The sequence below is a fragment of the Neofelis nebulosa genome, chromosome 12 (genome assembly GCF_028018385.1).
Source record: "Neofelis nebulosa isolate mNeoNeb1 chromosome 12, mNeoNeb1.pri, whole genome shotgun sequence".
NCBI classification, from domain to species: domain Eukaryota; kingdom Metazoa; phylum Chordata; class Mammalia; order Carnivora; family Felidae; genus Neofelis; species Neofelis nebulosa.
In genome coordinates, this window is record NC_080793.1 from 68,686,581 (window position 1) to 68,714,401 (window position 27,821).

Consider the following 27,821-nt stretch of genomic DNA (forward strand, 5'->3'; position numbering starts at 1 on the left):
GCGGACCATGGAAATGAGGCCACAAGAGAGAAAGGAGCAGCATCTGGGAATCTGGGAGGTCTCTGTGGAACTGAAGGATAGCAGGAGCAGGGGAAGCCAGAAAGTAAGTGGTAGCGATCAAAGGGTAGTATTTTTGAATTCAACATCTTGAAAGTGTAGATTAGTAAGGAAAGTTTTGCCTTCCTTATCCATTTCTGAACCATTTTCTGAGGACACAATGGTGGCTGGTATGGACTAGATAACCAGGGATACAATGGCGAAACACAACCATAGCCATTATAGAGTCTGTTATCCAGTGAGACAATTAAGACATCTTGACAGGTACAAAGTCCCATGTTCTTTACTGTACTTTACAATACTGCCAAGATACAGTTGCAGAAAGTTATCACGGATATTCAGGGTTCTATAAAACACAGTATTTAAAACAATGCAGCACCACAAGAAAATTTAGAATGATAAAATATTTATAATCATAACTGCAGAACACCCAATACCAGTACTTAATGCGATTCCAACTAAACCAGTAATCTTGACTGTGCTAATAATATAATAGTCTAACCAAGTAAAAATGTTTTCAATCGCTTCTAAAACAATTGCAATATATCAGTTACAATTTAATATTGCTTTAAAAAATCATTTCAGAGGCTCCTGAAATGATTTGATTCATTCAACCAAATCTGAGTACCTTCTACAGACCAGATACTGAGTAACACATTAGGGCTACAAGGAAGGGTAAAACATGGTCACAGATGATTCACATCAAGACTTCAAACAATCTAAATGTCCATTAGGAAGTGCCTTGTAATTTACTGTATATACAATGGAATACTAATAAATAACAACATGATTATGTACTTACTATATGCCAGGCACTCTTCTAAAAATTTTATTGTATTAACTTTACTAACCCTCACAACACTCTGAGGTGGGGACTATTACAAACTACATTTTATAAATGAGGACACTGAGGCATAGAAGCACCACACAGTGTATAGGTGACAGAGGAAGAACACAAACTTAGGTGGCGTCAATCCCTGCAGGCTGTACTTTCTAAACTTTTATTTTGAAAAAATTTCAGAATACAAAGTCCCATAATCCTTTCCGATATTCTTCAAATGATAACATTTTACCATATTTGCATTATGATTCTCTAGATTGTTTTCTTAAACATTTGAGACTAAGTCCTACCCTGTGATGCCATTTTACCTCTAAATCCTTCAGTAAGGGGCCGCCTAGGTGGCTCAGTTAGTTAAGCGGCAGACTTCGCTCAGGTCATGATCTCACGGTTCACGTGTTTGAGCCTCCCAGTGGAAACTGCTTGGGATTCTCTCTCTCCCTCTCTCTCTGCCCTCCCCTGCTCGTGCCCATGCTCTCTCTCAAGATAAACTTAAAATAAATAAATACTTGTGTGATTTTTCCAAAACAAATAATCACTCTCTCACATAATCACACTACAATGATCAAATTAGGAAATTCATGTCTCTTTAATGTGGAGCATTTCCTCCATCCTTATCTTTCCTGCCTGACATTTTGGAATAGTACAGGCCAAAGTTATTCTGTGCACATCCTTCAATATGGGTTTGCCTATGTTTCCCCAAGATTAAATCCAATTTATGTCATATTGGATAGGAATACCACAGAAGTTATGCTGTGTTCTTCATGGAGCATTGTATCTGGAGGTACATGTTGACCTGTCCTATTGTTGGTGATATTAAGTCTGGCCACTTAGCTAAGATGGTTATCTGCCACGTTTCTTCACTGTAAACTACTCACTTCCCTTTGTAATTAATATATATCTTGCCAGAAGATACTTGGAGGCTAGGTACAAATCCTGTGCTCATTATACTTTTGTTCACTAGTTTTAGCATCCTTTAATGATTCATGCCACAGATAATTATTCAAAACCTGTACTCTTAACATGATGTTATGCAGCTAATAAAAAACAATGAGGTAGCTCTCCACCTACATGTGTTGGTAGGTATAGAAATCTATTTTCTATTGTCTGTGGGAAAAAGTTGCAGTTTATATAATTTCATCATGTTAAATAAAATACACATGTATACATATTATTAGGAAGTATGTGAAGAAATATACACCAAATGGGTAATAGCATTTACTCTTTACCAGGCAAACCAGAACTTTAAAAAAAAATTGTTTTTAATATTTATTTTTGAGAGAAAGAGAGAGAGAGAGAGAGAGAGAGAGAGAGAGAGACAGAGCTTGAGCAGGGGAGGAACAGACAGAGAGGGGGACATAGAATCAGAAGCAGGCTCCAGGCTCCAAGCTGTCAGCACAGAGCCCAACATGGGGCTCGAACCCACAAACCGTGAGATCATAACCTGAGCCAAAGTCAGATGCTTAACCAACTGAGCCACCCAGGCGCCCCAAACCAACTTTTATAGTTTCTTTTTGTATTAGAAATATGTTTGGCTGCAAATAAGACAAAAATCCAACTACAGTGACTTAAGTGATACACACTTCTAGCATGCCAAATAACAGGAATTCCAGAAGTAATCTTTCAGCTCCATCATCCTAAGCTGAGACCATCTCAGATTTTCAAGTTTACAAAATGAAGCAGGAGTTACCTTCAAACATTACATCCATAATCAAAGAAAATGACAGAAGGAGTGGGCCATACATGCATTCATTATTCAAACTGGCACACTATTGAGAGTAAAAAGGGATGCTATTAATAACCATACAGGATAAAAGGTGCCAAGTAAGACTGTTCCATGCAAGCCAGTACGCAGACACCAGCTGTAATAGAAGAATGTGCTAAGAAGAGCAGAGAAGAAAACTGAAATCTGTATGGGCAAGTCAGGAGAGTGGGATCCAAGCCTAAAGATAAATAGGACTTTTCCCTAAATAGGTAAGGAGAAAAGACGTAAGAGCCAGAAGGAGCATACTGTGCACAGGCATGGGATAATGAGAGAATAGCGTACTCAGGAGCAGCTGAACAACAATATGCCACAGGGAGAAGGAAGAGGAGTAATGAATACCACAATGAAATGACAATGTAAGAATGATCATCAAGAAGGCAAGAGATGACAAGTGTCGGTGAGGATGTGGAGAAAGAGAATCCTTGTGCACTGTTGGTGGGATTGTAAACTAGTTCAGCCACTATGGAGAACAGTATGGAGGTTCCTCAAAAAATTAAAATAGAACTACCCTAAAAAAAAAAAAAAAAAAGACCTACCCTATGATCCAACAATCCCAATTCTAGGTATAGATCAAAAAGAAATGAAAGCAGATAACGAAGAGACCTACATGGCTCCCATGTTACTGCAGTACTATTCACAACAGCCAAGACACAAAAACAACCTAAGTGTCCACCAATGCATGAATGGATAAAGATGTGGTATGTATGTATGTATGTATAGAAAATGGAATTCTACTCAGCCATAGAAAAAAGGAAATCCTGCCATTTGCAACAACATAGACCTGGAGAATACCATACCACATGAGTAAGTCAGAGACAGAAAAACAAACACTATATGTTACCTCTTACGGTGGAATCTAAGAAAACCAAAATTATAAAAGCTAGTAAAATGGTGAGTAAAAGAATAAAATGGCGGTTGCCAGGAACTGGAGGGTGAGGAAATGGGAGAGGTGTTCAGGGTACATATTTACAACTAGGCGGTAAGTCCTGGACCTAACACAAGCACAGATTATAAACAACAAAACTCTATTATAAACACTAAATGTGCTAAGAGACTAGATTTTAACCGTTCCCAGCACTAACAGAAATGATCATTATGTGATGCAACAGGTGTGAGCTATGGCAATTATACAGCAATATAAATGCATCATATCAATGTGCACTACACCTTAAACGTCCACAACACTGTATGTCAAATATAACTCAATAAAACAACAAAAAAGATGAGTAATAAAGTTAGGCCTGGCTCATGGACAGCGTTACTCTAAGAGGTTTTTGACTTTTATCATGTAGGCAGCAGAAAGGGTGAACTTCTGGTTAAATGCTGACTTCTACTATACCTCTTAAAATCATACTAACAATGACACTATAGGAATTACAAGTTTGAATCCCAAAGGACAAAGAGAATGGAGGACAAGAGACAAAATGCATAAGACAATTTTTGGAAGATGCAAAGTAATGGACAAAAAGTAACTGACTTATGTGAGTGAAAAAAGCTAAACCAATGCCACTCGGAAGTAAAGACAAAGAAAACTTTCAAGAATTCAGAGTTCCTGGATGGCTCAGTTGGTTGAGTGACTTTGGCTCAGCCCATGACCTCACAGTTTGAGTTCAAATCCTACATTAGGATTGCTGTTGTCAGTGCAGAGCTTGCTTGGGATCCTCTGTCTCCCTCTGCCCCTCCCTGCTTGCATGGGGGCTCTATTTTTCTATCTCAAAAAAACATTAAAAAAAAAAAAAAGAATTAGAGGTATCAGACACCTTTGTAGACTGAGGTATGGCATCAGAAGAAGCTGATGTTTAAGGAAGGAGCTCTTAGTCTCCCTCCACCCTCACCCTACATAAGCAAAGCAATATATGCCTGTCATTAAGGTGCGTTAACACCCAGCAGCACCTGGCACATGCTAACAAATAGATAGTATCAAAGACAGGCAAACTATTTCTTACAGAGCCAGATAATATATATTTTATCCATTGCAGGCCAAGTGGTAAAGTGGAGAATATTATGTAGGTACTTATATAACTCTTTAAAACGCAGAAACCGTTCTTAGCTCAAGAGCCATAAAAAACAAAGGTAACAGGGTAGGTTGGTCTGCAGGCTGTAGTTTGACAGCCTTTGGTTCACAGGACTTCCTGAGGGTTTATCTGTGGGGAATGAGAGAAAGAGAAGAATCAAGGATGACTGCAGGATTTTTGTTCTACACGAGAAGAACGGAGCTCCATTTGCTGAGATTGAGAAGACTACAGAAAGAAGAAGTTAGGAGGCAAGGGGGAAATCAGCGACTCCATTTTGGAAACGTGATCTCTGAGACAGACATCTAAATGGAGAATGCAGAACAGGCAGTAAGCACATAGAAGTCTGAGATTTAGGGAAGTCTGAAGTCTAGGCTGAGGATACAAACTTAGGCTTCATTAGTAGAGACAGAATTTAAGACTATGAAACTGCACGAGGTCATCAGGGAAGTGAGTACAGACAGAGGTGTAAAGATGGAGCCTGAGCCACACCAATATTTAGACTGTGCTGTCCAATATGGCCATCACACAACCAGTCAAGTAGTGAGTGCTTCAAATGTGGATGGTTCAAACTGAGATGTGCTGTGAGTGTAACATACATACCACACTTGGAATACTTGGTACCAAAAAATGCAATTTTATGTTTCATTAATGTTTTTTAAATAATTATATACTGGAATATTATTTTAGATATATTGGACTAATAAAACGTTCCAAAATTAATTCCACCGATAAGCTACTAGAACATTTTAAATGATATAAATGGCTTGTATTCTGTTATCTATTGGACAGTGCTGGCCTAAAGAATGAGATGACAAACCGGGGCACCTGAGTGGCTCAGTTGGTTAAACGTCTGACTTTGGCTCAGGTCATGATCTCATGGTTCGTGGGTTCAAGCCCCATGTCAGGCTCTGTGCTGACAGCTTGGAGCCTGTAGCCTGCTTTGGATTCTGTGTCTCCCTCTCTCTCTGCCTCTCCCTCATTTGTGCTGTCGACCTCTCAAAAATAAACATTAAAAAAAATTTAGGGGCTCCTGGGTGGCTCAGTTGGTTGGGCGGCTGACTTCGGCTCAGGTCATGATCTAGCAGTCCATGAGTTCGAGCCCTGTGTCAGGCTCTGTGCTGACAGCTCCGAGCTTGGAGCCTGCTTCGGATTCTGTCTCCCTCTCTTTCTAGCCCTCCCCCATTTGCACTCTGTCTCTGTCTTTCAAAAATGAATAAATGTTAAAAAAAAATTTTTTTTAATTTTTTTAAAAAAGAGTGAGATGACAAACAAGAACAATCAGTGAGGCAGGAAACCAGGGAAAAAGAGCCAAGAAAATAATTTGTTTCAAGGATGGACTCCATGTCAAAAATCTGATGACCAATCAAGTTTAAGACCAAACATTAACCAACGGGTTTAGCAACACTGAGGTCTTGGGTGACCATGACAATGAAGCTTTAGTGGAATACCATTCAAAGCCTGACTGGAGTGAATTCAAGAAGTCTGGCTGAAAAGAACTGAGATATGGGGCAGAAGCTGAAGTATGCCAAAAAATGGCATTTTTTTAAGACTGAGGAAGATAAGGCATGTTTGCATGCTGACAGGAATGATCCGGTACAGGGGCAAATTCATTATGCAAGGGACAGAGAGAATTACTAGAGCAATATTTTTGAATATAAGACAGGGTATGGGATCTAATACATAAGCAGAAGGGATCAACCTTAGACAGGAGAGAAGGTTCATCTGGATGGAAGGGCCAAAGAACACAGGGCACATGTGGAGGTAGGTGAGAAGATTACTTCCATTATTTAGTGCAGCAGGAAGGTAGTTTGCTTCAAGTGAGTAAATTGGAAGCCTGAGGAGAGGGAGGGTGAACAAACCAGGGAAATGTAAGACTGCTAAGGAGCACTCATGGCCCACTTGAAGTTAGTGGTGATGAACTGAAAGTAGGAAATCAGTGTGAATGTATTTTTCTCCAGTTACACTGTGATGTGCTAGTGTAAAGGCACAGGAGATGGAGGGTTGGATTTAACTAGAATTGAGGTCCAATAAGGCAAGAGAGGAAGAGAGCTGCAAGTGTAGGCAAGGGAGTTATTGCAAGGAAGGAAGATGGTATTTAAAATCAGAAAGTAGGACCAAACGGGTAATGACAGTAAAAAAACAATATGACATATGCAATGGAGTATTACTCAGCAATCAAAAAGAATGAAATCTTGCCATTTGCAACTACGTGGATGGAACTAGAGGGTATTATGCTAAGCGAAATTAGTCAGAGAAAGACAAATATCATATGACTTCACTCATACAAGGACTTTAAGATACAAAACAGATGAACATATGGGAAGCAAAAATAATAAAAACAGGGAGGGGGACAAAACAGAAGAGACTTTTTTTAATTTAAAACAAATGTTTTAATATTTATTTTTGAGACAGAGACAGAGCATGAATGGGGGAGGGGCAGAAAGAGAGGGAGACACAGAATCTGAAGCAGGCTCCAGGCTCTGAGCTGTCAGCACAGAGCCCAACACAGGGCTCGAACCCACGGACCATGAGATCATGACCTGAGCTGAAGTCGGACACTCAACCGACTGAGCCACCCAGGCGCCCCAAGAGACTCTTAAATATGGAGAACAGAGGGTTACTGGAGGTGTTGCGGGAGGGGGGATGGGCTAAATGGGTAAGGGGCATTAAGGAATCTACTCCTGCAATCACTGTTGCACTGTATGCTAACTAACTTGGAGATAAATTAAAATAAATAAATACAATGCAAAAAAACGAACAAACAAAAAAAACAATATGATAAACTGGAGCCCAAGTAGAGATGAACCATAGGAGTCAGAATACAAGCAACCCAGAAACAGAGGTGGGAGTCTGAGAATAGGATCCTTCAAACTGAGATCAGTAAAGGGTTGGAATGACCAAGTTTAAGGTATAGTCATTAGAAAGAAAACTCCTAAAAGCTTCCAAAGAGAAAACATGGGTATAAAAAATCAGGATGGCAACACTGAAATTAAGAGTCAGTAGAGGGGGCGCCTGGGTGGCTCAGTCAGTTAAGTGGCCGACTTCGGCTCAGGTCATGATCTCGCGATCCGTGAGTTCGAGCCCCGCATCAGGCTCTGTGCTGACAGCTCAGAGCCTGGAGCCTGTTTCAGATTCTGTGTCTCCCTCTCGCTGACCCTCCCCTGTTCATGCTCTGTCTCAAAAATAAATAAAATGTAAAAAAAAAAAAAAAAAAAAAAGAGTCCGTAGAATAAGGCCTTCAAAATTCAGAGGAAAATTATTTTCCAACCTAGAAATCTATTACAACCAAACTTTCAATCGAGTGTGAGGGTAGGGGAGACATCTGCAAACATGTAAGTTCTCAAAGAACAATTCCCTCTCCGTCTCCCCATGGAACTGGAAATACTGCACCAACCAAAGTAATAAAGAATAATAATAAAGGCATAAAATCCAGGTAACCAGAAATCTAACAAAGAGAGGGAAATGAAATTCTCAGGAGAAGGGCGAAGAGAAAACTGGAATCCCAGCTATACAGTGGACCTAGAAGGGCACTGATCCAGCCTGAACCTAGAGAACAAAGGAGCTAAAAAGGATAATTTCAAAAAATACATAAACCGGTAAGACGATCTGATGTGTTTCCTAATGATGGGAGAGGGAGAACCAAGTACACAGAAAACTAAGCAAACCAAAAAACAAGAGGCAGTTATCATTTCAAGAAAAACAAAAATTTGTATGAGAACGGAAATGTACGTTTACACCACTCTGGCTCATCTGTCATTAGTACTTATACAATCACAATAATGTCAACACTGATTAATGATTTAACAAAAAACTGAATTACTATTTGGATACAGGACAGGATAATATGTGAATGCTAGTTATATGCTAAAAATGTGCTGACATACCAGCTAAAAATTGCTAATATCGAGGGGCATCTAGGTGGCTCAGTCAGTCAAGCTTCCAACTTCAGCTCAGGCCATGACTTCAGGGTTTGTGAGTTTGAGCCCCGCATCAAGCTCTCTGCTGTCAGCTCAGAGCCCGCTTTGGATCCTCTGTCCCCACTCTCTACCCTTCCCCTGCTCACATGTGTGTTCTCTCACTCTGTCAAAAATAAGCACTTCAAATTGTTTTTATCCAGAAATTAGAATACACGCCTATTATCCAGAAATACGGAATTAACTACTGGCAAAAAGCTAAAAAAAATTTAATATTATTATGGAATGAGGAAAAAAACAGAGAACTATAATTTCTCATTATGCATATTGTGGGGTACTTGATTTTGCATAGTATGTACAAGTACTTTTTAAACATTATTTTTTTTTTTTTTAATTTTTTTTTCAACGTTTTTTATTTATTTTTGGGACAGAGAGAGACAGAGCATGAACGGGGGAGGGGCAGAGAGAGAGGGAGACACAGAATCGGAAACAGGCTCCAGGCTCCGAGCCATCGGCCCAGAGCCTGACGCGGGGCTCGAACTCACAGACCGCGAGATCGTGACCTGGCTGAAGTCGGACGCTTAACCGACTGCGCCACCCAGGCACCCCTAAACATTATTTCTAATGTTTGGTTTTTGAAAGAGAGAGACAGAGTGCAAGCAGAGGAGGAGCAGAGAGAGAGGGAGACACAGAACCCAAAGCAAACTCAAGGCTCTGAGTTGTCAGCACGGAACCCGATGCCAGCCTCGAACTTATGAACCATGAGATCATGACCTTGGCCGAAGTCGGATGCTCAACCAACCAAGCCACCCAGGTGCCCTTGTACAAGTACTTTTATTAAAATACACATAGTAGGAAAAAATTTCAAAGAGCAAAACCAGATATGACCAAATTACCTACTTTTAAGAAGGTAACTAGTGGTCAAGTGGAGAGTGGCCTAGAGGGAAAGAGTGGGCCAGAAGGAAGAGTACAGACACTCACAAGGAATCTAAACCTGAAGCTAAGAAAGGCTCAAAGTAAAGCAGGAACAATGAGAGAGAAGGAAAAGCAATGCCCAGATTCAAGACACTTGAAAGGTAAAAATAAAAGAATTCAATCAGATAACCCTGTAGATACCATTTTGCAAGAATGTAGAATGCAAGTGGACCAGCGGTGTGATGGGGGAACTATGGTTCCCATTTTGTATATGTACACAGGATATTAAGAAAGACACATCTTTAGACAAGTGAAATGTCTCCAGTTCAGAAGTAAAAACAAAGCAGAGACATATCTTTTTTTTTTTTAATTTTTTTTTTTTTTTAACGTTTATTTATTTTTGAGAGAGAGAGAGACAGAGCATGAACGGGGGAGGGTCAGAGAGAGGGAGACACAGAATCTGAAACAGGCTCCAGGCTCTGAGCTGTCAGCACAGAGCCCGACGCGGGGCTTGAACTCACGGACCGCGAGATCATGACCTGAGCCTAAGTCGGCAGCTTAACCGACTGAGCCACCCAGGCGCCCCCAAAGCAGAGACACATCTTGAGGGCAAAATATAACAGCACCTAGAACTTCAGAAGCAGCATTTCAAACAAAGAAATGACTGGTTTATTACAGTTCATTCTTACTTATTCATTACTAGTTCTCTTAAGAACTTTCACTAGGCAATCAATTCTTTTTCTAATTTAAAAACAAGATAAACCTATCTAGCAAATCTGAAAAGTTTATAGAAACAAAACATAGGGGCACTTGGGTGGCTCAGTCAGTTAAGCATTTGACTCTTAATTTCAGTTTAAGTCATGATCTCATGGTCATGAGATCCAGCCCTCCTCAGGCTCTGTGCTGAGTGTGGACCCTGCTTGGGATCTCTCTCTCTGCCCCTCCCCAGCACTCTCTCAAAATAAACAAACAAAAAAAAAAAAGAAGAAGAAACAACAATCTCTTCAGCCCAGGAGATTTTACTTCTATTTCTTCCTAGTGTTCTTTTAAATTTACACAGTTGCTTACACTATGTGCCACTTTCCTAACCGTTTAAAAGTATATACTCTCCTATGATTTTAAACATCATTTTCACTATCGCTATGTATAATAAATTATAAATTATTTACTTATAATTATCCATAATAAATTATCCATGGTAATAAATTATCCATAATTTACTTCAAGCATAACCTTAATGGTGGCATTTTGGTTGATGCCAACTTTCACTATTGAAAACTTATTAAAGTATTGGGCATGAAGTGTCCATGCTTCTAATCATTTAAGGCTGAGTTCTAGAGATGAATTAATTTCACCTGTGCTAATGCACACTCCCACTATAATAAAAACCAAAATGACAACTCACTGTATCCTTACCATACTGAATGGTCTCATTTATAAATATATTTAGGGGCGCCTGGGTGGCGCAGTCGGTTAAGCGTCCGACTTCAGCCAGGTCACGATCTCGCGGTCCGTGAGTTCGAGCCCCGCATCAGGCTCTGGGCTGATGGCTCGGAGCCTGGAGCCTGTTTCCGATTCTGTGTCTCCCTCTCTCTCTGCCCCTCCCCTGTTCATGCTCTGTCTCTCTCTGTCCCAAAAATAAATAAAAAACGTTGAAAAAAAAATAAAAAAAATAAAAATAAAAAAAAATATATATTTAGTAGATGAAAAATGATCTAATTACTTTTTATTTTAATTGTATTTCTTGGATTACATAAGGCTAAATTTTAAAAATGTGATGGCAATTTATTACCTTCCTCCAAGAGTAAGTTGTTTATTTTACTGCCCATTTATTCATCTGGGCTTTAGTGTTATGCTTTATTTGAATGAGAGCCTAATAAAGAAGTATTTGGTTATTTTTGTTATCCAGATTTTTCTAAAAATTTTTTTATCAGCTTTTTCCTATTAGTCTTTTCCTTTACAATTTCTCCCATTTGTAAGTCCTTCATCCAGAGGATATGCAGAATTTCAATTATAATTATTTATATTACAAAAAATTTATTTTCATTTATTTTAAAGTTTTCTATTTATTTTGAAAGAGAGAGAGCACAGGGAAGGGACAGAGAGAGGTAGAAAGAGAATCCCAAGCAGGCTCCACACCAGCAGCACAGAGCCCAATGTAGGGCTCAAACTCCCTAACTGTGAGATCATGACCTGAGCTAAAATCAAGAGTTGGACGCTTAACTGACTGAGCCACCCAGGTGCCCCATTTTCATTTATTTTAAAACAAATTTATCCAGGCACATAATAAAAATTCCAACAGCACAAAAAAGTATATATCCCAATCCTCAAGATTCCAGTTATCTTGGAGTGCCTGGGTGGCTCAGTCGGTTAAGTGTCCGACTTTGCCTCAGATCGTGATCTCAGAGTTCGTGGGTTTGAGCCCCACATTGGGTTCCATGCTAATAGCGCGGAGCCTACTTGGGATTCTGTCTCCATCCCTTCCTCACTTGCTTCCCTTCTCTCTCTCCCTCTCAAAATAAACTTAAATAAAATCTTCCAATTATCTTATTTATGAAGATAAATACCTCCCATTTAAAAAAAAGAAAATAAAATGGTAGTAACCTACTACATACTTTTCTACACCTGACTTACTTTATTTTGGAGACCTAATCTTACTTGTATACGTAAACCTACCTCCTTTGTAAAGGGGGCACAATACCCAACTGTATGAAGGTAGCATCATTTAATGAGTCTCCTGTTGATGGACATTAAGACAGTTTCTAGACCTTAGTTACTACAAACAAAACTACAATTAATGTCCTTGCATACAAGTCTTTGTGTACAGCACAGATCTATTTGTAGAATTCTTAAAAGTGAAACTGTGGAGATAAGTCATACACATTTTAACTTATATTAATATTACTAATTGTTCTTTAAAACAGTTGTGTGAATTTATGATACCATAAAAACATGAGTCTTGCTTACACTGGAAACCTGAGTCCTTACTAACAAATGTGGAGGGCATGCTAAACTTAGAAAATCATCATTTTACAGTGAAGATTAAACCAAGCAAGTATTGATGGATGCTAAATCTAGGGGATAGGTTTTAATGAGCAGGATATTTCCATGATCTTAAAGAGCTTCCCTACAGATTGCTTATTATATGCCAGGCTAAAAACTAACCATACAGTAATCAGAAAACACCTTGGAACAAAATAACATCACCACTGAGGAGGCCGATGGACACTGTATGCCTCAGCTGTGGCACCGGAAGGAAGACACAGTATTACTTTTGTTGTATTCCAGCCAGGATTGCTTAATCTAAATGTAATCATGAGGAAAAACACACAAATCCTACGTGAGGAACATTCCATGAAAAAAGGCAAACCAGGAGAGGCCTGTGTTCTCCAAAATTATCCATGGTATGGAGAAAAAAAAAAAAAGGCTGAGGAACTTCTGTGGATTAAAGAGACTAAAAAGATAGGCAACCAAATGCAGGACATGATCCTAGACTGGAACCCGTAGTATAGGGTAAAAATGCTAAGAAGGACAATGCTGGGTCACCTGACAGGAACAGAATACAGAGAATGGACTGTTATTACAGACTCACTGAAGTTGATAACTGTGCTGTAGCTGTGTATGAAAGTGCTTCTTTCTTAGGAGATGCACACTGAGAGATGTTTGGAGGGAGAACTTCAAAACGTATGCAACTTAGTCTCCAACGGTTCGGGGGGAAAAAAATACATAAACATGTGTATTCATACACAACAGAAACTGAAGAAGTAATTCAATTGGAACAATTCATTAATAGCAGCTGAATCAAGGTGAGAGATATATGGTGTTCTTTGTGTGGTTACTATAACTTCTGATAATTTGAAATTATTTCCAAATAAAAAGGTTTTCTTAAAAAGAGAGAAATGATGACTGTTCATCTCTCTCTCACACACACAGCACATGAGAGTACCTGTTTCTCACCCTCATCGACACAGTATAAGAAATTTCTAATCTTTGCCAATAATGGGTAAAAAAAGGCACCTCAGTTTTATTCTACATTTCTCTTATGTATCTTTTCTCATGTTTAAAGGCCATTTTATTTTCTGTAAACTATTTTCTGACTTTTAACAACTTTTTACACTTAAAATATTTCATTGATCTGCAATTATTTAGATGTTGTTATAGACTGAATGTTTGTGTCCCTCCAAAATTCCTGTTAAGTCCTAACACCCAATGTGATGGTATCTGGTGGTGGGGCACCTTCTGAGAGATGATCAGGCCATGAGAGTAGAGCCCTATGAATGGGACCAGTGCCCTTGTAAAAGAGATCCCAGAGATCTCCCTTACACTTTCTGCCATGTGAGGACACAGTGAAAAGATGGCCAACTATGAACCAGTAGTCAGGCCTTCACCAGACACTGGAGCCGCTGGTGCCTTGATTGTGGACTTCTTAGCCTCCAGAAATATGAGAAATAAACTTCTGTTGTTACAACAACCCAAAAGATTAAGGCAGATATAAAATGATGATAAGTTAATTCTCAAGGGTGCTAACCAACTGTCCGAGTACTATTTGCTAAATGAATCCTTTCTCTGCCCTAGGACTAGGATTTTTGATGTCCTTTTGGGCATACGTTGAGAATGTAAGTATTTAATAATTTGTGTATCTCTTCTCATTAACTTAATCTTTTTAAAATTTTCACTCAAATGGGTAAGATATTCCATAATGATACCCACAGCAATTAAAATAGGTAGTTAAGTAACAAATAAGTGTATAAAAGTAGGCAGTATTTCATAGACAACTCACAAGCCATATATTTAAATGTGATCATATTAGCTATATATTTAATTATTCTCACATATATAAATTTAGAAAAGCTATACATTGTATACACTGAACCACTGTAGGAGACTAAAATATTTATTTTGGATTAGTAACAGTGTTAAAAAGAAACAGAAGTTTCAACAAAAGGAAAAATTAAAAAAATAATTACTTATCAATAATTTTAAATACTATCACACTTCTCCATAAAATTTCTCATAAGGAGAAAATAAATCTTTCTATGTCTAAAACTTAAAACATTTCCTAAGGGCAAGGTACTTAGTATAAACTGGAAGAAAATATTTATATCCTGAAATATTTTTCATACCTTTGTTTTCCTTAGCTCCCTATTACCCAAAAACTGAAAGTACAACACTTCTGTGTTATAATTTTTAAGAGACTTGAGGCTGTGTCTTCATAGTCTTTGTGAATCCCCATAATATTCAGAGCAAAGTACTCTCTCAGCACATAATGGATACTCAATGAATGGTACCAACAGAACGAACATATACTAAGATGAAAGTTTTTTCTTAGAACTGGATTATTTCAGTCAATATATCTGTAAACAGCATAGCATCACTTTTAAAAACTGTTTTTAACTACATGTATCAATAAAAACATGTATCATATAATCATTTAAATACATCACAATAAATAAAGTGGTCAATGAGTTTCAGGAATTCTTATTATTACAAAATCTTACCTCTTCAAAAACAGCAGCTTTATTTACTTTTTCCCTTGCAATGTCACAGATTTTCAGAATTCCCAGAGCAAAAGCTTTCATGGCAGGATCTTCTATAAAGTCTGGATTATGAATGTAAAGGCACGTGAATACTGTCTGTGCCAAGGAATGGCCTTCTAGCCAGGTTATCTACAAAGAAGTAAAAGAATGTTTATGTTTAAGATGACACGGAGGGTCTGCAAAGTCTAAATAAATCCGACAGTCAAGGGCTAGAAAGCCACAGACCCAAATAAATATATAATTAACCACAGGATTTCAAAGATGATTAAAAGGAAGCTAAGAAAAGACAGAAGAATTACAATTCACTTTCATGGACTAAAGTCTTTCAAAAATCATACACCATAAATATGATTAGCTATCTAAGGGAAACATTCTTATATAGAATTCAGTGTGCAATATATTTGGAGACTAATGAAATTAGAATGCCACCTTACCATAGAATCTAAAAATAATCAATTCCACAGTGGAGTCAATAAAAATCCATTAAGTAGGGAAGTCACAATTTTAGAACTAACCAGGTGCTTAGCCACTCCTTTAACTCTCCTTTTTCATCCTCAATACTATTAACTTAGTCAAGAGCATCACACCTCTCCTAGATTACTGCAAGTAACTGCACAATGGTTTTCCTACCTCTCTTCTCTAATTCAATTCTCCCAACCAGAGGGAACTTTCTAGGAAGTCACAGTTTTTAGATTAACCAAGTGTACTCTTACCAAACAGCAAAAACAAGTATCCATTATTCCTATCAATTCAGGCAAGGTGAGGTCTTTAATTTTAATGGTGCCATCCTAAAAGAGGAGAAATAGGACATACGAGAAGTTTTTATAAAAGTTACAGTTTCTATGTCCAGTAGCATTTTGGCCTCCAAGAATTAAATACTTAAAAAATAATAATTCTAGAACTATATCATCATCTGATAAAAACTAAAATGCCAAATTAACTCTGTATTCTTGAGATATATCTTAAATAGATCTTCAATACAAAAAAATCAAAGCCTCTTAATTTGAAAAGAATAAAGGCCTTTATAAACAAAAAGTTAAACAAGTATTTAAAAACATAGTTCAAATTAGTTTTAAGCATTAATAAATACGAATCATTTTAATGGATCAAAAGTACTTAGAAAAGTAAACATTTTTAAAAACCCTTCCCTTGGGGTGCCTGGGTGGCTCAGTTGGTTGAGCATCCGACTTTAGCTCAGGTCATGGTCTCACGGTTCATGCGTTCAAGCCCCACATCGGGCTCTGTGCAGACAGCTCAGAGAGTGGAGCCTGCTTCGGATTATGTGTCTCCCTCTCTCTCTGCCCCTCCCCGACTTGTGCTCACTCTCTCTCTCAAAAATAAAAATAAAAAAATTTTTAAAAAACCCTTCCCTTAAGGTGATTAATTTTACTACTTGTAAATTTTATTTAAATATCCATTTATTTAGCAAATCTTTCTTCATAAAATATGCAAAATTAAACTCTGTGGCAACTGTGAATGAATTTCTAAGTCAATCCTCACAGAATGAATTTCAAATTCACAACCACAAGCATTCTGCTTAGTGTGTTAATATATAAAACTTAACCCCTTAACCAACTACCCTGGTATTTGAACATATACTGAAATGCTTTAAAAAATTAGTAAACACACACACAAATTTAGTGCCAGCTTGTAATGAAGACCTTTGAACAATTTACAGACTTCAAAAAAAAAGATAACTAAAGCTCGTAACTAAGTTTTGTTTATGTACCTGAGATGCTTGTAAAAAAATTGTATTTTAATATGCCAAGTTTGATGGGCACTGTTTTAACATGTGGAATAACAAATGATAAAACACAAAAAGCACAATGGTATTTACCTTGATAGCTTGTTCAAAATTGAGAACTTTTCGATTAACTTGGTTTCCAATCATGCCAGCATCCATCTTGGGATCCATCATTTCAATGGCAGACATGGCTTCAAAAAGACCAAATCTGCAAACAAAAAAATTGACCCCACAAATTCTTTTGAACCAGTAAGTATACCCAGATTCCCTCAATGATATAATAATTATAGTACTTTAAATATATAGTGTTCTGGGGCGCCTGGGTGGCGCAGTCGGTTAAGCGTCCGACTTCAGCCAGGTCACGATCTCGCGGTCCATGAGTTCGAGCCCCGCGTCAGGCTCTGGGCTGATGGCTCGGAGCCTGGAGCCTGTTTCCGATTCTGTGTCTCCCTCTCTCTCTGCCCCTCCCCCGTTCATGCTCTGTCTCTCTCTGTCCCAAAAATAAATTAAAAAACGTTGAAAATAAATAAATAAATAAATAAATAAATAAATAAATAGTGTTCTATATATTTAGTCTTCCCAATTTGCTAACACTTCTATTTCAATTAAATAATCTCCTCTGGGGCACCTGGGTGGCTCAGTCAGTTAAATGTCCAGCTCAGGTCATAATCTCAGGGTCGTGAGATTGAGCCCCACTGTCGGGCTCTACACTGGACATGGAGCCTGATTAGGATTCTCTCTCTACCTCTACCCATTTCTGGCTTATGCATGTATGTAACTCTCTCGCAAAAAAAAAAGAAAAAAAATTTTTTAAATTAAAAAAATTAAACAATCTTATTTTAACATAAAAATTCTATGTAGCGGTCAAATTATTTGCATACACTGTGCAGGTGAAAAAACAAAAGTTGTTTTTTGTGTTTCCTTTAAAAAGGTTGCACATTAGAAATTTTGGAAAAAAGATCAACTGATCTATAATGGATTTCACTTTGCCTTCTTTAAATGGTTTTCTCTACTTAATATTTAGAAAGTTGTATTGGAATAATCATTACCAAATGTAATTTTTGATTTATTTTCTTTATATCTTGAATAATAGGAATAATGCAGCACATTACCATCTACAATGCCCGAAGTTCTGGCAGTAACATAATGAAAAATAATCCAGGAGTCGTGTTAACTTGTATCTGGTATTTATGGCTTATTAGCCATATAAACAGATAGTTGTGGTGCACTGTGGACTGGTTAGTGAGTATATCATTAACAGATATGCCTTAAAAAATGGGACAGGAAAAAGAAAAGCTTAAAAGAAAGTCTGATAGGTGATCAAGCTACTGACTTCACATTTTGCTTAGTCTAAGCTATTAGACTACCAGGAAAATAAAGACATTACCTTGTTACAATACATCATTTCCTCTTAGAAAAGCAGCAAGACATTAAAACCAGCTTTAAGGAGACAAACTCTTCCCTGCAATCCCTCAAATCTCTCAATGCTTCAAGATAATCTGACAAGATGAGTATGTTATTATTGAAAACAACTCTAAACTATGCTAATCAAAACCCAAATAGTATTTTTCAAAGAGCTTGCCAAGCCAAAACAGAAAATATGCAAAAATGGAGAATTCTTTCAACAAAAACAGTATTCACCAAATATCAAAGATACTATAAGACATAATAATTACAAACATTCTAGAATACACAGATCAATAGAAAACAGTCTAAACCCACATTTCTGTAGGAATTCTATATGATAAAGACAGAATTTCAAAGTAATGAAAAATAGTGGATTAATCTATAAATACTGATGAAACAAGTGGCACACAATTTGATTCACACAATTTTAAAAAGTAAACCCAGGCAGATTTAAGTTCTATACCTAAAACAAGCAAACAAAAGATTTCAATAATTTTTGAATTTCTGAACAAAAAAAAGATTTTCAATAATTTCAAAAAACTATAAAAGGAGAAGCTGATGTATGCAATTGTGTAAATATTTTAAATTTATATGCAATGATAATAAACCATAGTTAAAACACCATAATTATCTAGGAAGGGTATTTTTAATATAGGTAATTTTTAAAAAGTTGTTATCCAGAATACAACTGACTCATACAACAAATAAGGCAACTAGTCCAAAGAAAAAGAGGCAAAGGACAGGGGCGCCTGGCTGGCTCAGTCAGTGGAGCATCCAACTTCGGCTCAGGTCATGATCTCACAGCTTTTGAGTTCAAGCCTCGCGTCGGGCTCTGTGCTGAGAGCTCAGAGCCTAGAGTCTGCTTCAGATTCCGTGTCTCCCTCTCTCTCTACTCCTAACCCACTCACATTCTGTCTCTCTCTCAAAAATAAACAGACATTTAAAAAAAAAATTTAAAAAAGAGGCAAAGGACATGAATGGACAATTCACAAAAGAAAAAAATGTATATTTATAATAAAAGTGAAAAGCTGCTCAAATTCAAATGTAATCAGGCAATGCAAAACAAAACAATGAGGAATTGCTTTGGCCACTCAGAAAGCTTAAAAAATATACCTAGTTTACTCTCATATACTGTTGGTGGGAGACTGATACAGACTTTTTTTTAGTAAAGTTTGGCTGAACCTATTAAAATCCAGTCATTTGATTTCTAGGCTTCCATCCTAAAATATATTTGCACATGCATACAAAGAGGTTTGTATAAATTACATGTCTTCAATTTTCCCATGTTACTAATCCCATGTTCCCATGTTGCAATCTAAATGTCCATCAATAGGGATACTGCAGAATAAATTATGGTATAGTCACTGTAAAATACAAAGCAACAGTTAAAATGAACGAGGTATAGCTTATATACTAACATGGAAAGATCTCCGAGATACACTGAATGGGAAAAGAATTTTCAAAATAATACATACTGTAGACAGGAATTTATAATCAACTATTTTTACAGATTTTATTCATATATGTATTTTATAGGTCCAAAACGACATGCAACAATCTCATAATAGTGATGATATCTGAGCAAAGAGTAAGCATGGGGGACGAGGGGCAGTACAATGGGAAATTTTTGCTTCATCTCTAATGTTTGAATTCGTTTAAAACAAAGTATACATTACTTACAAGAGAACAACTAAAAACAAGTTTGTTTGTTTTTTTTTAAATTTTTTTTTCAACTTTTTTTTTTTTTTTTTTTTTTTTTTGGGACAGAGAGAGACAGAGCATGAACAGGGGAGGGGCAGAGAGAGAGGGAGACACAGAATCGGAAACAGGCTCCAGGCTCCGAGCCATCAGCCCAGAGCCTGACGCGGGGCTCGAACTCACGGACCGCGAGATCATGACCTGGCTGAAGTCGGACGCTTAACCGACTGCGCCACCCAGGCGCCCCTAAAAACAAGTTTTTAATGGCACAATTAAAACCCTAGACCAGTGAAGTACTTGCCTAATTAGTAAACGCTCTACAGAAATTATAGCAGCATTAAATTAGGATTTCTCCATTCATTCAACAAATGCTGAGCACCTAATATATGCTAGACGCGGTTCTAGGTTCAAGTGCACAAAACAAATTTGCCTGCCGAGATTCCAGTGAAAAGGAAACAGACAGTAAAGATAAAAAGTTACATATACGTTAGAAAATTGTATAGTAGGGAGAAAATACAAGACAGCTAAGGGAGAGATAAATTACAAGAATATAACTTTAATAGGTGTTCAGGGGAGGCTGCTGACAATCATGTTTCCTGGGCTGAGCCTAAAACCTTGGGGAAATGAAGACCACTTGGTCCCTCTTCAGCTGTCTTCCCTCAAATCTTGTTCCAGAGTGAGGAGTCACACTCTTTCCTGCATTTGTTTGTGGTATGGTTTCGTTGTATCTTTCCTAGAACCGCCTGCAGCACCAAAAGGATGACCCAGAGTGGTTCTCAGTGTGGTCAATCCCTGGATCAGCACATCAACCTCACCTGGGAACTTGTTGGAACTTCAACTTCTGCGGGGTCCCACACCAGCCCTAAAGAAGGAATTCTGGGGGTTGGGCCCAGCAATGTGTGTTTTAAAAACCCCTTGATGTCTCTGATTCACATTAGTTTGAGAAAAAATTAAATTTCAGGATCTACTCCTGCTCCTCAAATGTCCCATCTTGGCCATTAACTGATTTAACATTTCACATTCCTAATTTTGAAATTGAGCCTGGCCATAGTAGTACGGGAACTGAGGTTATCTACGGGAGTACAAATAGAATCAAGCATCTCCCTTTTTTCGCCTTTCCCAGGATTCTCTCATCCAGCCATTAAATCATTCATTGTTGGTCATCAATCAGCCTATCACAGATAACACAAAATCTGTATCTTTTCCTCAAGAAATTCCATATCCTATACATCTAACTCTTAAAGAAAGGACCTTAAATCATAGTTTTACCAGGTACAACCATTTCATATCAAAACTAAGGTCAGCTGCCCCAAAACAGCTCACCAAGATTAAAAATAGATTTCTAATTCATTTTATTTTTACAGCTTTGAAATGTAGTATTACCCAGGCCTCAAGGAATACTATTGCACACACAAAAAAACCCCAGAAATATTAAACTATGCTATTTCAAATACTTACAGCTTATCATGAAGCAGTTCTCCCAACTTTAATTCTAAAAGAAACAAACAGAAAAATCCTTTGAATAACACCGTCTTTATATTTAAATTTTATATATATATAAATATATATATATTTAAATTTTTCTAAGAAAAAAAAAAGAAACAAAACAGTTTTGTTTGAAAATGGGCTTTCATTCCTTTAAACTTCATTTTCTAAGACATTATTTCTACTCCATTACTAACATAATGCCTTCTACACGATGAATATTTAATCCCTATAAATTGAACTTTTAATAATTAGCAAGCAACCCACCACAGGCCACAAAAATCCAATCAGAATTACCAACCTCATTTTAAAATATCACTAGTAAATTTCCCCCAACTATGCTTTTTCACAGAACTGACTGCTGTTTTTTAACTTTCTTAAACCACTTTTAAGTTGTTTCTTAAATCGCTTGGGGTCATAATCTAACCTTTTTTTGTCCCAGGAACAGTGTCAAAGCTACTTTTTAAAGTTACATTTTATTTAGGGGCACTTCAGTCGGTTGAGCGTCTGACTTCAGCTCACGTCATGATCTCACGTTCGTTAATTAAGCCCCACATCGGGCTCATGCTGTCAGCCTGTCAGTGCAGAGCCTGCTTCAGATCCTCTGTCCCTCTCTCTTTGTCCCTTCCCTGCTTGTGCTCTCCCAAATATAAATATAAATATAAAGAAAAAAGAAAAAAAGGAAATTCCATTTTATTTAAATGTAGAAAACACCTGAGTAAACAGCTAATCAAAACAGTATTCATCCTCTAGAAAGCAGTTCTCAACTTTGGCTTCATGTTGGTATCAACTCTGGAGCCTGTGAAAATCCCAACATCCAAGCAGCACCCTAAACCAATTAAATTCTAGGGGTGGCCCCTCTGCAATGGTTTTAAACCACTACAGGTAAAATCCCAATGTGCAGGGAAGGGGAGAACTACTACTGTAACATTTTAAGTAACTTAAATATTGATGGTCAAATCCGGTAAAAGATGCAAAGCCCCTGTTTTCCGAACTGTACCCTTCCTACTGATCTTAAGTTAAAGAACATTCATTTTTAACAATTCCAGGTAACAAAACAGATAAATCAATGAGAAGCATATCAAAAACTACGATATAGTATGACAGAACATAACAGCAGTTCTCACAGATGGTCTGGGAACGCAGGTGTCTGTAACATTAAAATTACTTTCACAGTAATATTACAACATTTTCTTTTTCATTGTATTGACATCTGCACTGATAATACAAGAGCAACAGCATAAAGGGAAAAATAAAAAAGCAACAAGGGCTATACTGCTTTAGCTTCACCACAAATTAAGACAGTGGCCCCCAAGCTAAATAGTGTATTTTTTTACCTCCAAGCACTTGCAGTTAAAAAGATAACATTTTTAAATGTCACTTAAGTCCTTAATGAAGCAGTAAAATCACTAATCTCAAGGCTGGGACCAGGGTGCAGCAAGTGAAGCATTTCCTGCGGGAAATTTAAGCATGAACTCACTTTCAGGTAGTGAGTTGTTTTTGTTTTTAAGTTTACTTATTTTGAGACGGAGAGAGGGAGAGCATGAACAGGAGACGGGCAGGGAGAGAGAGAATCCCAAGCAAGCTCCACATTGTCAACACAGGGCTGGATATGGGGCTCAAACTCACAAACCATGAGATGAAATCAAGAGATGGACTGACTGAACCACCCAGGTGCCCCTCAGGTAGTGAATTCTTAAGTTTTCCACCCTAGGTGCCTCACTTCATTCTAGCGCTGGTCCTGATTTACCTGATTAAGTCTCAATCTTTGAGTACATCTTTTAAATATTCTATTTGACAAAACAAGAAATATAAACAAACACGTCTGCTGCATATCAAAGTAAGCTGTTATTGTAAGGAAAAGCACTTGCACAATTACAATGGAACACCATTTTTACTTGAAAGAACAAATGACAAACTATACTTATTCAGACTTAAAAATATGCCATTTTCTTGGAAAGGAGTTTGTTGCTTTAAGAAAAACTGAAATTTTGTGTTGCCAATGATAAAATTCGAGCTTGTAAGCAAAACTTAGAATTTGGAGAAACATATCTACCACTGCGAACCTGATAGCTTCCCAATATCAAAAAAGACTTTTCTGATAATAGTGGTAATATTAACAAATGTGCTTTTCAGTATTATATATCAGCATTTAGAAGATATGCTTAAGTCAATGAACCAATATTTTCCAAATGGAGACACACGTTCCAAAATTAAGCATTCCAAGTTCAAGGCACACCAATGGATTTTAATGTAGCAGAGAGAATGGAAAGTCCACTGATAACAGATCTTCAGATTCCATATCACAACTGATCTTTAAGAAACTACCACCTGTCAAGTTTTGTTGTACTGTAATATCAAAGAAGTATATCCACAATTATCTGAAAAGGTTCCTGTTTTTCAACTATATATCTGGTGAGGCCAGATTTACCTCATATACTTCCAACAAATATAGACAGATTAGCAATTCAGATGCCCTCTATTACGCTGACATTAAAGAGATTTTCAAAAATATAAAACAACTCGGGGCGCCTGGGTGGCGCAGTCGGTTGAGCGTCCGACTTCAGCCAGGTCACGATCTCGCGGTCTGTGAGTTCGAGCCCCGCGTCGGGCTCTGGGCGATGGCTCGGAGCCTGGAGCCTGTTTCCGATTCTGTGTCTCCCTCTCTCTCTGCCCCTCCCCTGTTCATGCTCTGTCTCTCTCTGTCCCAAAAATAAATAAAAAAAAAAAAAAAAAAAAAAAATATATATAAAACAACTCTAGTCTTGGAAATTATTCTCTTTTGAAAAATAATTTATTTTTCATCAAAAAACATATTAACATGGAATGGGTTTATAATTGTTTTTAAATCAATTGGGAGGTATTTTTAAAATTTGTTTTAAGTTTTAATGAACATCTATATCCATATCCATATGGAAACACACAATTTTTGAGTGTAAAGGTATAATTTTTAAAAGTATAATGGGGTCCCAAAATCAAGAAATTTGAGAACTGCTGTAATAATTTATCAAATACTTATGGTAGATTTAGGGTACCAAATAGCTTCACCAAACTTAAAAAGAAAAACACTCCACAGACCTTGAACCAAGTCACTCTGTGCCTTGGTTTCCTTATCTGTAAAATGAACTGCTGAACTAGCCGACTCTCAGTATGGTCCCTTAGAACACCAGGAATCAGATCACAGTAAACTATAGGCAGGAAGCTTGAAAATTTGCTCAACTAAGCAGAGTGCAAGCACTTTTACTGCATGATCAACACCTGGACATGGAATCATGATCTTCTACAGCACTACAGACCTGAGTAGTCTGGGTCTTATCCAACTATGCAGCAGTTCTGAAAAGACTTAGCGAGAAGGATAATGTTTTACATTTATCATTAGCAGTCAGAACAATGACATCATAACATATGTAGTCTCTGGACTACTAATAAGAGAATGAGAGTCAAAAAGGCAAGTTAACATTTTAGTACTACTACAGAAATTGTTTTGATCTTGCATGCTGTGGGAAATGTTGTTGATGATCCTAGGGATTACAGACGCACCAAACCACTGAACTAAGTTAACGCAATGATTAAAAAGTAGTTACTTCTACTTTTAAGTTAAAGCCTTAAATAGGTACAGTAGTACATAGCTTAAACCACTCCAAGCAAAGGAAAAAATTAGATATGAGGAAAAATTGATGATTCAAATGTTTTGACTACCTTGACAATCATCTTTTTCTTTTATCCTCACTCTCATATAAAGTATGAATGGATCTGCTGTGAGAGAAAATTTAACTCAACTTTGTGGGTCACAGAATTTCCTAACATTTTATTGAGGACATCATTCATTTTGCCTTGGAAATGAACAATGAATCATAACTTGTGGTGGAGTTTGGGTATGCAGCAGTTGAAGCATATGCTCATTTGGATGAAACGTTATCTTGCAAAAGAAAAACATGCACCTATGTGACAACGCAAATACATATATGTTATCATCTTGTAAACGAGATCATGTGTAAACTGACGTTATAGATCTTTGATAAAATTTCTACCCATAACGTTGTAAATGATGGTTAAGTTCCCAGCTAGGATCCTTATGAATACCCTACTGAATCGAAATCCAATACCACTGTAATAGTAATATTTAAACAAAATGACGGAGGTTTACCACTGGGTAAGGGTGGCCAATTGAACACAGGCAACTACCTTTAATTCCCTCCAGAAATTTCATTAAAACAACCAAAGGAAGTATGTATGTGTGTGTTTGTGTTTTAAGAAAGGTATACACTCCAAAGAAGAGAAACAGGTACAGAAATAGTGTAATAGTACAACTTGGAAACAAAAAGACAAGTAGTTCCTTAGCAAACTCAAGAAAACCGAATCCTAAAAAGCAGGAGTGAAGAAAGCCCAAAACATGACCTACCATTTGCCTCTAAAAGTACAGATAAAGGGAGGCTAAAACATGGAACTGAGCAGACAGCGCAGAGCCCTGTCCTAATGTACAGAGCAGGACAACCGCCCTCCCTTCCCCACACGTAACACTGAAGACTTTCTGTGAAGAGGGGGAAAACGTCCCCAGGGACATAAGTTACCTGAAGGCCAGGGTAGAACACTGGAAAGAGGGGGCATTAAGTGAGTATGTGAAAACCCCAGATCTCTTCCCTCACTTATCTGTTAAATCACAGGCAGTCAAGTCAGAGCACCAGCACCAGTCAAGTCCACGTCAGTAAGTCCCACTCAAAAATACAGAGCTTCCCACTGGCTTTTGGTCTCCCACCCTCAGACAACAAAGAAATCTTAGGTATCTGAAGTAATCCTCAAATATGAAAGATATAAAGGAAACAAACTTGAAAAACAAAAAGGCAAGTTGGCAGAAAGACACTATGTAGAGGAAAATTCAAAAGAACTATTATCCTTAGAGAGATAAAACGGTGCAACCCTGAAACAAAACCAGGACATTTTACTTAAAAAAAGGGGAGGGGGGAATTGTTCTGAGAAAAGAAGTCTTAAAAACATTACAGTGGAAAAGAAAAAATCAGTAGGTTTGGAAGATGCGAGCGAGTCTTAGTCCATTCAGGCTATTGCAACAAAAAATACCATAAACTGGACAGCTATAAACAACAAACATTGATTTCTCACAGTTCTAGAGGCTGGAAGTCCAAGATTAAGGCACCAGCAAATATCTGGTGAGGTATCCTTTTGTAAGGAGAATATAAATAAATAAATAAATAAATAAATAGATAGATAGATAGATAGATAGATAGATAGATAGGAAATAGAGTAATTAAAGAAAGTTTCTTAGAACTGAAGGATCAGACAAGGTAAGAACACCCCAGAGTCATCAACCAGGCAAGCCACTATGAGAGGTCTGTATAAGAGGTCAAACAGAAGACTCTAAAAGGTTACATAGGAAAGCTCAGTTATCAGAATGTCATCAAACTACTTAATAGCAAAATCAGAGCAAAAACATCAATGGGTCATGCCCTCAAAATTCTTAAAGGTATCCAGACACACTATGTTATCAATAAAGTGGGAGGATAAAATAAAAATATTTTCAGACACCCAGAGCCTCAAAAAATTGTATCTCCCATGCATTTTACTCAAGAGGAGAAAAAAGATGTCTAACCTAGGGGCGCCTGGGTGGCTCAGTCGGTTGAGCGTCCGACTTCGGCTCAGGTCATGATCTCACGGTCTGTGGGTTCCAGCCCCACGTAGGGCTCTGTGCTGACAGCTCAGAGCCTGGAGCCTGCTTCTGATCCTGTGTCTCCCTCTCTCTGCCCCTCCCTCACTCTCACTTTGTCTTACTCTGTCTCTCAAAAATAAATGTAAAAAAAAATTAAAAAAAAAAAAAAAAGATGTCTAATCTATATTAAAGTAAGAAACCCCAGGCTGATGATCTCAGGATCACACTATGTACAAAGCTTCAGACTGGAGCAGTAAGTAAGAGGCTCGAGGAGAAATTTCTTCAAAGAGATGAAAAACAATACGATGTCTGAAGTATCTGAATGTCTTAAGGAGCTTAAGACAAATGAACAATCTAAGGTAGAACTAATGATAACTACAAAGATTCTGAATAAGAGTTTTTTGTATATAACAAAACTGTGCGGGAAGGAAAAATAACAGCTTTACTCTTTGACTCCACAATAGGTAATATTTGCTTATCCATAGTGTAGCTATAACTATATGGGTAGAGGTACATACGTGATTTCAAATTGGGAATGCGAGGAATCAAGAAATAACAATAGAAGCATGCTATCTATAATTATGAATACTGGAATAACCACCTCAAAGAGGGAAAGTGGTGAGTTCTGAGGACACCTCTTCTGTTAACCAAACCTCCCAACGTAAAGGAGGATATACAATACCCACCTGATTAAGAAGAAAATCTGATAAGATGCATTCAACAATGCAGAAGAGCCCTCAAAATGTATCAACGGTCCCACTCTCTTCCCACTGCTTGCTCTATG

The 27,821-nt window shown here is 37.5% G+C and overlaps 1 protein-coding gene across 3 annotated transcripts in view; it reads right to left on the minus strand.

The window, feature by feature from the left end:
* Positions 1-27,821, minus strand: part of NAA35 (N-alpha-acetyltransferase 35, NatC auxiliary subunit) — a 96,174-nt gene that overhangs the window by 62,748 nt on the left and 5,605 nt on the right. For all 3 annotated transcript variants that reach the window (XM_058695553.1, XM_058695554.1, XM_058695555.1), the window contains exons 3-6: positions 21,349-21,382; positions 16,879-16,993; positions 15,755-15,829; positions 15,003-15,170 (exon numbers count right to left, since the gene is read on the minus strand). In XM_058695553.1, the coding sequence (XP_058551536.1) occupies positions 15,003-15,170; positions 15,755-15,829; positions 16,879-16,993; positions 21,349-21,382 (392 nt within the window). The remainder of the gene's footprint in view (positions 1-15,002; positions 15,171-15,754; positions 15,830-16,878; positions 16,994-21,348; positions 21,383-27,821) is intronic.